Source organism: Coloeus monedula, assembly GCF_965178545.1.
Source record: "Coloeus monedula genome assembly, chromosome: Z".
Lineage (NCBI taxonomy): Eukaryota > Metazoa > Chordata > Aves > Passeriformes > Corvidae > Coloeus > Coloeus monedula.
Genome location: NC_138822.1, coordinates 62,065,652 through 62,078,025, shown reverse-complemented (window position 1 = coordinate 62,078,025; position 12,374 = coordinate 62,065,652). Strand labels below are relative to the sequence as shown.

Here is a 12,374-nt window from a genome sequence, read left to right as displayed (position 1 = left end):
TTCTGTACTCAAAATGAGGTGTAATCACAGGTACATTGCTCAATACTGCTGTGCAAGGGTTTGAAGGATTGATTGAGCCTTGCTTTTAAACCTGAAACACTGAGTGAGGAGGTGTGCCTGCAAATAGCTCGTGGGAGGGTCAGGCTAAAGCACTTTAACTTCCTTTTATGCCCCCTTCTGTTTGTAATGCATAAACAGTTGCTTGTAATGATTTTTGGACCACTGGTCATGAGAAAATTAAATGCAATTTGAAACAAGAAACAGAAAAAGTAAATGCTATCCAGATTTTTGCCTAGAGCTTTATCTTTTGTTACTTCTGTTTTCAATTGCATATTCTTTATAACACATCGTTTTCCAGCCTGTCTTACTCTACAGATCTTTTTGAAAGGGTCACAATATGCTTTTCTTCTTTATAGGTGCATTCAAGAAGATAAAAACATGAAGATATTTAACATCTTTTTAGATCTCTGTAGGAATGGGCATTTGAATAAGACTGATTAAAGTAACCCAGTTTTTTAATTGAGTTTGTTCTTTTTCTTCCCAACTTACTGATTTTTTCAATCAACAGTAAACAAAACAGTTGAACATTAATTTCTTGCACAAGCAGTAAGAGATGGATGTTTGCCCAGAGAAAAACTGGACTAGAGTAAGGCACCATAGCCCTTTTAGTGCTGGTAATTAATTGTCCTTCTGAGAACAGTTGCCTCTGTTGGCAAGAATGTTTGTGGGGGAGCACGGCCTGTTCTGCTTAAGAATAATCATCTGTGTTTGCTTAAGCAATTTCAGTAAGTGTGTTGAGTTAATGTGGACCAGAGTGTACTTGGGAGTATTCATGTGAGCTGTGCACCTGGCAGGGCTGCTGCAGGAGGTGTTTTTAACCAACAATAATAGATGCAACCTAGAACAGTAACATTTCATCCAACAGTTCAATTCATCAGCCCCTTGGATTCCAAGCTTGCACCAATACATACATCCCCTCTGCGTGTACCAGCCAAGAGGAAACCACATAGAGAACAGTGGGAGTCCAAGTGCTTCCTTAGTTACAGGATGACAGACCTCTGCAGGCTTGCTTCAAGGCATGAGGTTCTAGCACAGAGGTACTTTGGGGACTGGGCTTGCGTTTGTCTCTCCAGTTGAGGCTTTGCAATTGAGCATTCTGTGCTGGTGCTTGGTAAGGGCCAGAGGGTCTTGCTGAGTGCAACAGCTTTAAAAGAGAGATTGTCTTCTTGGAAGTTACCATTCAACATCTTAACAGGAAAGCTTGGAAATGTTTAAGTTAAACATTGGAAGGGCTGAAGGTGAAAGGGGTGAATGAGTTTGACAGTTACAGCAAAACTAGGAAGGAGCTAGAACTGTTAATCAACCCTCGATGTCAGAACTGTCACATCTTTGCTTGACAGCGAAGGGTTCTTGACTGGGCAAGACCCTAAGCAAGCAAATGTGACCTCAAAATAGGCTGTATTTTGAGCAGAAAGCCTTGACCTGATGACCACCAGTCACGGAAAATAAAACAAAAGTGCATACCACTTCCAGGTATCTTAACTTATCCAAGGGCAGATGGAACATGCTTGCTGTCTGCTAATAAAAGGGGAACTGAGCAAATCCAAATTGTGACACTAGCTGTTGTCTTTGTGACTGAGAGATGAGCTCCATTACTAGGGAAAGTTAGAAGTTGGCAGCTGTGCTTTGGTGGCTGAGTGTCTGCTATTACACTGTTGATGCAGAGTCAGAAAGTGATGCTGTGAAATGTTAATTGGCTTTCTAGGAAATGTGTGAACATTGTGGCTTAGTAAGGTGATAGAACATTAAAAAGTGTTAGGCGGAGAGGTTAGTTAGACAGACATCTGTGTTTAGTCATCAAGCCATTACTGTTTGAAATGGTAATTCAGAACTTTCTTAAAACTTTCAATAATTAGTGTAAGTCTTAATTAATGTTTTTTTCAGCCTGTAACAAATAATTTTTTTTATTTCCAGGAATTCATAGCAACCACTTACATAACAATTTATTTTGGAATGTTATGCTAACTTTGTAAGAATACCTTCACCATTTTAATTAACATAAGTCATCCAGAAGTTAGGGTGTATTTGAAAGGCAGCTATTGTTGCAAAGAAGTAATAGTACCTTGAATATGTTGGATTTTATTCTATGTGTGTTTCTTCTACTTATTTCAACAGGTGACTGAGCTAGAGTGTGTGAGCAGTCAAGCCAATGCAGTCCACACACATAAAACAGAATTAAACCAGACAATACAGGAGTTAGAGTCTACACTGAAGAAAAAAGAAGAGGTATCTGCTAACATTTATTTTTGGCTTTTCTATTACATCGTTTCTAAAGTCTTTCAGTATTACGCTTGTTATGTCTGCTAGATACTGAATTATTTACTAGAAATGTTACAAAGTGAATTTTTTTTCATCTTCTTTTAAATTGTTAGTATTTTTCATTTATATAATTACATCAGTCCAATATAGAGCTGGGTATCTGCATAACAACAAAAAAAATATAATATTTTTCTGTTTGCTTTTACCGAAAGCAAACTTACTTGCAAAAGTAAGTCATAAGTGGTTTCCACAGGCCAATCATCATACTGATGCAGTCCAGATTCCCTAAGCAAGGAAGGTGATGTAAGCATGCTTTCTTTTTTTTCTGGAGAATAGGGTTTGAAACAAGTAGTAGATCAATGCCTTTGTCCAGCCAGTCTATTTTTCACAATCTGTTAATAGAGCTGACCTTTATGGTCCATAAGATCAGCATTTTCCTTAAACACATGCCAAGCCCCCAGCCTGGAACTTGGTGTATTGTGCCATGTGCCTTTGCCTGGACCAGCAGCAAGAAAATAAAAGGAATTGGAGTAACACTTGCACTGGCATAGGTCCTAGAAGAAAGCTTATCTGTGCCATGGAAGGATCAAGAATCACCCCTTTATGGATGGAAAAAGAAGGTGGATGCAGTTGCATAGGAAGGATTATTTGCCCCGTGTAATATACCGTGGGCACTGGTGTGTATGCTTGGAGGGACAGTGTGTCTTGCCAGGCCTTCCCTCGGTGCTGTGAGATGTTGCCAAGGAGGATGCAGGAGAGGCACAGTCATTACAGAATATCCTCTCAAAATGGAACAAAACCTTTTCCAAACTCCTTCATACTTAATAGATTAGGCTCAGCTTAGTAATATTTCCCCTTTTGTTGCCCATTCACTTGTGAATTATGCTGAGCTGTTGGCTGCAAAAAAAACCTTGCCAAAGGGAATTCTGAGAGGTGAATATGCAGGTCTGGGCAAGAGTACGTAATAGTTTTAAGTTTGATACCTTTTAGTTTCATTAATTGTTTCTATTCTTGTCTCCTGAAAGTAAGCTAAGAACAGGTTTCTCTTCTGTTCATTTTTTTCATCTATATTTCTTATTTTTATACCTTTTTACTTTCTTATTTCTAAATTAAAGATACCATTTCTTTTAGACTCTCTTTTTATAGAAATCAATGGTCAAAACAGGCAATTTTTTATGTTCAGCCCTGCTGCTGGTGACATAATAAGCAGTTCACATTTGAAAATTGCATTTGTTCTTCTTGAAAAAATGGAGAAGGATAGATTTTAATAGAATTTAAAGTATAAATTTGTTTTTCTAATTAAAAGGGACCTTAATTTTCTGGGCAAAAATTATTTCATATCTCTGTGGAGGAAAAGAAAACTTGGACTTTTATGAAAGAAAATGCTTATCTGTATTGTTGTTCATTCACAATGGAATTGCTGTTTTGGGACAGCAATTCAGAAGTATTAGGAACAGGGCTTACACTTCATGTTCTGTGATGGGCGATAGCCAACTGCCTGTTTTGGTATTGTTGCAATGACTTGCTCAGAAGAAGAAGCAGCAGCAAGATTACCAGCACCGAGGCCAAGCCAGGTAACACATTGCTAGCAAGGTTGTTTCTTCTCCCTCAGGAAATAGAAGGATTGAAGCAAGAAATCGAAAATGCCAGAGAGCTCCAGGCACAGAGGGATTCTCTGACCCAGAAGTTACAGGTGAGCTATAGTGCATCATCTTAACTTAGAAAAAAAGGAAAAATTATCATCAAGTGAGCAGTTCACATATGCAACTTGTGCTATATTCACTGAAGGTGCCAGATGAATGTGTAAGTTAGACTGCCCTGAAGGTGCTGGGTTGCGACGACCCTTAGGAATTTGTATCAAAATTTCTACCTCCTGTAAATTGCTTTTTTTATCTGAGGAAACAGATCCACATTTCTTTTACAAGCCCAGAGAGTACTCACAGGTTAGCAGACTCCCTTCACTGATATATATCCGGGACAGTTCTGGTCTCATTTTCACAGCAGTGTCTTCCCATAGTTTTTGCATGCCACTGAAACTGTCTGTCTATGTATCATCAGGCTGGGAGGGGTTTGTGCTCAACTTTTAAAAATACCCTGAGAAAGTAAGGGTTAAAGTGCTCTTGTGTGGTACAGGCTTTAAAAACACACCTTCTGCATTTTCTTGGAATTATTTAGAAGCATTGTGCTTTTACTGTTTTTTAGGAGTTGTTTCTTACTGTGTGTAATGCCAGATACCTGAGGCTGCTGGAATTGGTGTGCTCTCATTATATCCTCCCGTGTGCCACCTGAGCTCTTGCCTGTCTGTCGCTGCAATGACCTAAGAAAGGAAGCACAAAGCCACATTCCTTGTCACACCTGCCTCTGCAATGAGGCTGACAAGAAGCTTAGGTGGATTAAACTCTGGGTTCGGACTTCAGAATTTTGAAAGAACTGAAAACTCAGGCATTAAATAGCTCCAACCCTAAAGTGCTGAAAGGGACTCTCTCTGTTCTGTGGCTTAGCATGCTGAAAGCAAGCCCCATCAAAACACAGCCACAGCTTAAAAATCATTAAGCAGGTATTCTTTGAAATGCATGACATGAATTGGAGCTCCCATGAATCAAATTTTAACCTGCAGAATAAACCACTAAAGATCAAAATGAGTTTATTCATTTTTCCCCATTCTTTCATCAACTTGTTTGTACAAAGTATGTTATTACTTTGAACAGTGTTTAAAGTGTGTTTTGAGTACACCTGACCTTGCCTGTTCCAAAAATTGTTGCTGACTTTAGGCTAAAAATACAAGTTTTCATCTGAAAAGGCATTTATGTGAGAGACTAAAAAGAGACATTATAATGAGAGTTGAAAATTGTTCTAGCAGTAGCAAATGCAGTAATTTCATTGTAAGATCATATGAAAAGTAATACTGAGCCAGGAATTAGCTGTCCTTAGCAAGCAGAATTATGAGACTAGTAAGAGATGAAAGATTAGAAAATGTTAAGGTTTTATTAAAATTCTACTTTATGAAGTCGGTAGTTCCATTTTGGTATATTTATGTATAAATGATTGAGAGCAGCCCTGCCCAGAAGGACTTGGGGGTGCTGGTGGGTGAGAGGCTGGACGTGACCCAGCCATGGGCACTCAGAGCCCAGAGAGCCAAACGTGTCCTGGGCTGCATCCAAAGCAGCGCGGCCAGCAGGGCCAGGGAGGGGATTCTGCCCCTCTGCTCTGCTCTGCTGAGACCCCACCTGCAGTGCTGCATCCAGCTCTGGGGTCCCAGCACGGGAAGGACATGGAGATGTTGGAGCGAGTCCAGAGGAGGCCATGAAGTTGATAAGACTACTGGAGCACATCCCCTATGAGGAAAGGCTGAGAAAGTTGGAACTGTTCAGTCTGGAGAAGAGAAGGTTGCATGGAGACCTCACAACAGCCTACCAGTATCTGAAAGTGGCCTACAGGGAAGCCAGAGAGGGACCCTTCACCAGGAGCTGCAGTGATAGGACGAGGTCTAATGGCTTCAAACTGAAAGAATGTAGGTTCAGATTAGATGCTAGGATGAAATTCTTTACTGTGAGGATGGTGAGGCCCTGCTTCAGGTTACCTGAAAAAGCTATGGATGCCCCATCCTTGGAAATGTCCAAGGCTAGGTTGGATGGGGCTTTGAGCAACCTGATCTAGTGGAAAGGGTTCCTGCCCATGACAGAGGGTTGAAACTAGAGTTTTAAGGTCCCTTCCAACCTAATCCATTTTAATCACCAAATGGATATATTTTGTATATATGTCCATATGTCACATTGTAAGTGATCAGTTTCTGGAAATGGTCCTATATAGTTCTATTAAAATAAATTTAAGGATCATTTAGGATCTCAGTTAAAAGGTGCCTTTATTAAGCTTAAACTTAATTACTGCCCTGATGCTACCCAGGAAAAAGATCTTGAGTCTGTGCTTTGCTGTAATTGTCCTGCTTTGATTATACTGGCCTTCTCTGAGCCACTTCACCCTGCATCAGTCACATCAGTCTACTGTAGCTTCACACTGTCTCATATCTGTTCAGTTACCTGACTCATCATTTATTTTCAGAGTGATTCTCTGCAGGACTTGTATCTGTTTCTCCCACTCTCTGTTCTTGTGCTTTATTTTTCCTTCCTGTGCTTTGCAAGTGGATTATGTAACTTTAAAATATTTTGGTAAAAATCCTCTATGAAAAATGCTATACAAAGAAATTAGTATTTCAAGATGTATTGCATTTCTGATACATGCATATCAAGGATTAATTAGATATCAATAATTGGCAAACTCTAGTGAAGAACAATATGTTATCACTGTGAAGCTTAAGTATCAGGGTCCTTTTTAATGATTTCATTAGTAACACAGAGAAGTCATATCAATGAGTCATGATCAGTGTGACTCTCACAGTAGGAGATATCAGGATATCTGTATTAATATGGCTGATTCCTAAATATAGCTGTTGTGTATGGTTTGAATATTTTATTCCAATCCTTGCACTGAATTCTGCAGAAGATTATTACAGTGCAAACAGCAAATATAATTAATAATAATTTATTTCCTCTGTAAGAGAAAACTATATGAGAAATTATTGCATCTGTTGAAAGAAGAGCTTAAAAAACCAAAGGTAAAAAAAGGAAGTGCAAAGTACATTCTGAAAAGGGCCTGAACCTATCAAAGAGTCAATTTATTGTTGGATGAGATCAGCTGCCAGTAAAGGGAAATGGCACAGCTGGGGAAATAGATTATATTGCATGGACCTCTCCACCTCTTCCAATCAAGGGGCAAGTTTTGACTGATTTGAAATAGGAAACTTCACATTAGCTAGACATGAGCTTACAATGCAATAACATTGCAGAAATACTAATTTAGGGTAAATATACTGAGGGATCAAATGTAAATTTAAGAAGAAGCTTTTTTTGAGAAATTAAAAGCAACAGCTCCTGGCATATTTCATTAAGAATGTCTGAAAAGAACCTGAAAGGTGTTCTTCAGTGCTAGATACAGGCCAACAGAATGCTCTCTTCAGGCCCAGATATGACAATGTAAAGCCATGTAAGTATCTGTAGATTTGTTCCAACATGGTCCATTTCATCACTGGCTTGCCTGCTTATGGAAATTGATTATCTCTGGGGTGAGAGCAGTGGCAAGGAATCTTCCTAGAGCACACAAATTTGGTGACTGTCTTTTTGGCAAAGCTGAGAGGACCTTGGATTTAATTTTTATGTCCTATACTGTAATCATTTGGCCCTCAGAGGGTCAGTTGCTACACGAGGTAATACTTGTAAGTACTTGGCTTGGAAGACAGGAGTAGACTCAATGAAGGAGAGCCTTTGTATGGTATGACTGGGTTATAACCAGTTGTCTTCATCATTTGTAGCAGCAGTGGAGTAGCTATTCACTACATAAGCATGTATGTATTTTATTTATATCATTTCTACAAGTGCCCTATTCAGTTAGCTTCTTTTAGTGCTTTGGCAACTAAATTATTCAGTGCTAAAATTAATTCTTCTCTTGATCCTGGCAGCAAGGGGTAATTCCTGCTCGCAGGTGTGCTGCTTAAGACCAGTGCCCAAAACTCCATAGTTTTTTGCTTGCTCATTTGCAAACAAGAAGTGAGGGAGGCATTCCATTTGGCTGGGATGTAACCCTTGGCTCCACAAGCAGCCACAACTGTGAGGCAGTGAATGCCCTGATGTTCTGTCTTCTCCACCTGCACCACTGCTGGGGGTCCCAGAGCTGCCCCCCGCTGCAAAGGCTGAGAGCTGAAACTGAGAACTGGCCACATCACCCCATCCCGCCTCTGGCCAGGGATGGAGCACGTAACTGATGCTGCCATCAGATCCCTCACAAGTTGATACCTTTCTCAGGCCATGGACTTTGACACAGGGCTGCCATTACACATCTGTTACTCTTGAATGACCAAATATATTTTCTCTGTAGGTCAGGTTGTTTTCTGTGGTTAGCTGAGATCTCTCCAATGTAAACAATTCTTAGCTTTGAGGGTGACAGAACAATCACACCAAAAACAGTGAGAGAGTTGGAGGGCTGAAAGTGGAGCTGCTCATGCTGGGATGATTGGCTGCTGCTAAGTCTCCCTTCCTATTTGTAAAACTAATTGTTGTAAAATCTCAGAGCAGGCCTGTTAAAGCCACTGTTAAGGAAGGAAGTGTTGAAAAACATGTTACCTTACATAAATATGAATTCACTATGCACTTTTCCAGAGATGGCTGTACAGCATGTATGGTGTACTAAACATGCTGTCCCTGTGCTGCCTTTCAAAGTGGTTTTTGTAACTGGAATCACAAAATTTAGCATGAATTTATGAGGTGTGCAATGAATGGAACAAAGAACAATATGCTATTCCAGACCCACGTGTCTGTCCCGTTTGTGATTTGATTGAAGAGAGGGCCCCTGGTTTGCACAGGGCAAAGCAGTTGGCACTGTCCCCCATCAGGTACAAGCTGAAGCTGGGAGGAGTCCCAGAAGCTGATGCCAAGGGCTTCTCCTTGTGAGTGAAAACTGAGCCTGCTTAGGGTCAGATCCGCTGGGCTGTGTCCAGCATGCTGGCTGTTCATCTTCCCCCACTGCGTGGGAATGGCATGTCTGTACAGCAGTGGTGGCTCTCCCATTGTCCCCGCTCCCACAGGTGGATGCTGTGCAGCAAGCCACGATGTGCAGCTTGCACCTCCGGGTTTGCATATGTTAAAGTCACCTTGACATCCAGCTTGGTCGGTTATGTCCCTGTGTTAAGTTTTGGAGTGCAAAGCCTGTAATGTGGACAGGAATACGGTGGTGCTCCTCTGTCTCAAAGCAGTGCTCTGGATGGGTTTTTCCATAAGAACTTTTGATGGTGAACCGTGTCCTTGAGCAATTCATGTAGTCTAAATCAGGGCATACTTGAACATAAGTAAACTCTGAGATGTTTTCTTGAGGCAGTACATTTCTGAATTATAGAAGCAATAACATACCTGAATAAGTGTATCATCTGTTTGCTGACTAAAGTTTGTCCTTCTCTGAAAGTTTCTGTCCTTCAGATAATTATGGAAAAATAGGTAAAGTGGCAGTACATGTGCAATTGTAGTAAAAGTTCAGGTTCTGGTTTTGACTTAATGAAAACTGTAAAGGGTCACATATTATTTTAAAGAGCAGTTGACAAAAATAGCACTTGAGTACCAACAGGACATTAGACTGCTTTCTGTTTGCAGACAACACATTAACATGTTATGTATTTTCTCTGAAGGAAGTAGAAATTCGAAACAAAGACCTGGAAGGCCAGCTGTCTGATCTAGAGCAACGTCTGGAGAAAAGTCAGAATGAGCAAGAAGCTTTTCGCAATAACTTGAAGACACTTTTAGAAATTCTTGATGGAAAAATATTTGAACTCACAGAATTACGAGATAACTTGGCCAAGCTAATAGAGTGCAGTTAAAGAAAATGGGATTTCAGTGCCAATCAGCTTAAAGATGCACTGTCTCTCTTCATAGGACTGTGTTGGGCTCTGCATCAAAGTTGCGCAAAATTAGAAAATGCTCCTCTGAGAGGGATTGTTTTAAATTTGATTTGTAATTCAATGTAAAATTTAGAACTCAGCTTGTAGCCAGTTGAAGAAAAAAATAACAAACAAAAAAACCACTTGAATTGCAAATTACCTCCTTTTATATTATTGGCCACAAATAACTTGAAAGATGCTAACAATAATTGAATGCAATCCTTTTCTAATTATCAGTGATGGAAGACTTAGCAGTGTCCCAGGACACACCCCATTTGTGACAGATACAATATAGGTTATTGGCTGTTTTATTTAAGATATTTAAATGCTGTGTTTTGTGCAAGAACTCAGTGATGACAGCCCTGTATTTTGTTGTTCTTAATAATTTCTCAGGATATGTTGCACTGTGGAGAAGCAGTGCCAGAACCAATTTATTCTTGCAAGGAACGAGAGAGAGTTGCATCTTTAATTGAAACAAATTTACTACAACTGCTTGTATAAACTTCTTCCTTTTTTGTTTTTTTGGGGTTGGTTGACTGGTTGGTTTTTTGATTTTTTAATAGCTATGCGTATATACTGGAAGATACGGTATTGCTTTATGGAGCTTACTCTGGTGTTCTACAATATTGTCCAATGTAAGGTTTGGTTTTTCAAATGAATTCCATGTAATTACAGTGAGACAGTATCTTCCACGTAACTAAATTTTGAAGCCAACCAGTGATGGAAGGTGAGTCCTACAAGAAAAAAAAAAAAGCCCAACCTCCCCTGAGAATTTTAAATGTAAATTTAAAATTTTAAATTTAACCTGCACAGATAACAAGGAATGGCCAGTTGTTTGTTTTCTGGCCTTGATACTTACATTGAATGTTCAATTTGCTGTTAACCTGTTCTGCAGGAGACTTTTTCAGAATGTCACATGAAATAGAGGTTCTGTGAATAATGGCTTCTGGGGAGCACTGTTTTGTTATAAGATTGCATTAAGGGCATAGAGCTACTGCAAGGAGTTGTTCGTACACTGAGCGTGTCTAGCCAAAAAGGCTGTTTCTTGAAGTTCTGTTGTCATAGCAAATTGAACTGAAGACGTGTTTCCTCTTTTATGGGTCTTCATATCACGTCTTTATCAAAACTACACCAGGCAATATTCTGAACTGTTAACTAAGTGTTTAAAAACAGGAAATTGAATTTAATTATCCTCAGTGAGCAGGTTTTAAAGTTGTTTTGAAGTAATTTTAGCAGACTTTTGGCAAACACACATTTCTTTATATAATAGATTTATTTTAAAAAACCAACTCTTTGAAAGGTAAGCCAATTGTCATGTGTCTTGCATCACAGTGCATTCTTGCCATAAATTGCTTGTAATGCTGAAGAGGGCTTTTTTAAAATGTGTGAATGAGTGTCAGACCTCAGAGTTGAGAGATGCACGAACCTTTGTTTGCTCCCCAAATTAATTTGAATGTTAAACATGAAATCTAGCTGCTTATTAAATTTGTACAACACAGTTTTCTTCACTTAGAGACTGATACTCAAAACTAGAAAATATAAGTTTGTTTTCATGTATGTACTGTGTGTATATACCATATAATACACACGGGTTGTCATTTATATTGGAAAGACATGCTTTATTTCTAAAATACCTTTTTATTTTCCCTTAACTGATGATTTATCAGGTCTCCCCTGACTAGTCAGGGAAGTGGCTTAGGTTAAATGCTAAACTGTCATGTATTATATGGTATGTGATATACACAATGTTTACGCTTTCTCCATATTTTTTAGGGTATTTTCTCACATTTATTAAAGGGGTGGGGGGAGCTTGTTTCATTGTGCTACTGGTTGAAAACTTTGTGGTGAGCTACATGTTTATCATTCAGGGGATTTTAGACAGTGGTGTGTATATCTTCATCAGGTCCATGTGAGCAGATACAGCCAGTTTTTAATTTTCCTGGGGATATTTGGGCCTGATTCTCCTGTCACTTGTGCTGCTGTAAACCAGATGTGTCCTTGATGTGATGTCAGCAACATTCTGTTGGCATAACATCTGTGGAAGTGCAAGGAGAATTTGGCCTGTTAATGCTCAGTGGACATAATAAGGATGAAGAAAGAATAAAAAAACATAAAGTAAATGATGGAATAAATGTAATATTATTTTTAATGATACTATTATTGACATTTTTAAAGATATGATGTCATATGTGTGGGAAAAAATAGTGGACAGAAATATTTCCACTTAAATTTTGTGAATATGTGTGGTACATGAGCATTTCTATGTATAAGTACACACACATATGTATATACAGAACATGGAAAAAATTTAGATGTGCACATTTTTAATATTTTCCTATTGAAATTAAATTTAAAATTGGAAATTGATATTTGAGAATTTCTTTTTCTCATAGAATAGATAAGCTTCATTTCTTTTTTTTTTTTTAATAATACAAATACTGAGGGCTGCACCTTTGAATTCCCAAATACTTGCCAAACATAAATGTGGGATGAGGTGGACATAAGTGCACATATAAATAAAATCCTATGTCTAAGACTATTTTTAATGCTTATGTACAGTAGGCAAGTGTTTAGAAAT

The 12,374-nt window shown here is 38.9% G+C and overlaps 1 protein-coding gene across 1 annotated transcript in view; it reads left to right on the top strand.

Annotated features, from left to right (window-relative positions):
* Nucleotides 1-9,736, top strand: part of HOMER1 (homer scaffold protein 1) — a gene marked incomplete at both ends in the record, with an annotated part of 81,595 nt that extends 71,859 nt beyond the window's left edge. Inside the window, 3 exons of the mRNA XM_082301689.1 lie at nucleotides 2,176-2,286; nucleotides 3,932-4,012; nucleotides 9,548-9,736. Coding sequence (XP_082157815.1) covers nucleotides 2,176-2,286; nucleotides 3,932-4,012; nucleotides 9,548-9,736 — 381 coding nt within the window. The remainder of the gene's footprint in view (nucleotides 1-2,175; nucleotides 2,287-3,931; nucleotides 4,013-9,547) is intronic.
* Nucleotides 9,737-12,374: the final 2,638 nt, after the last annotated feature.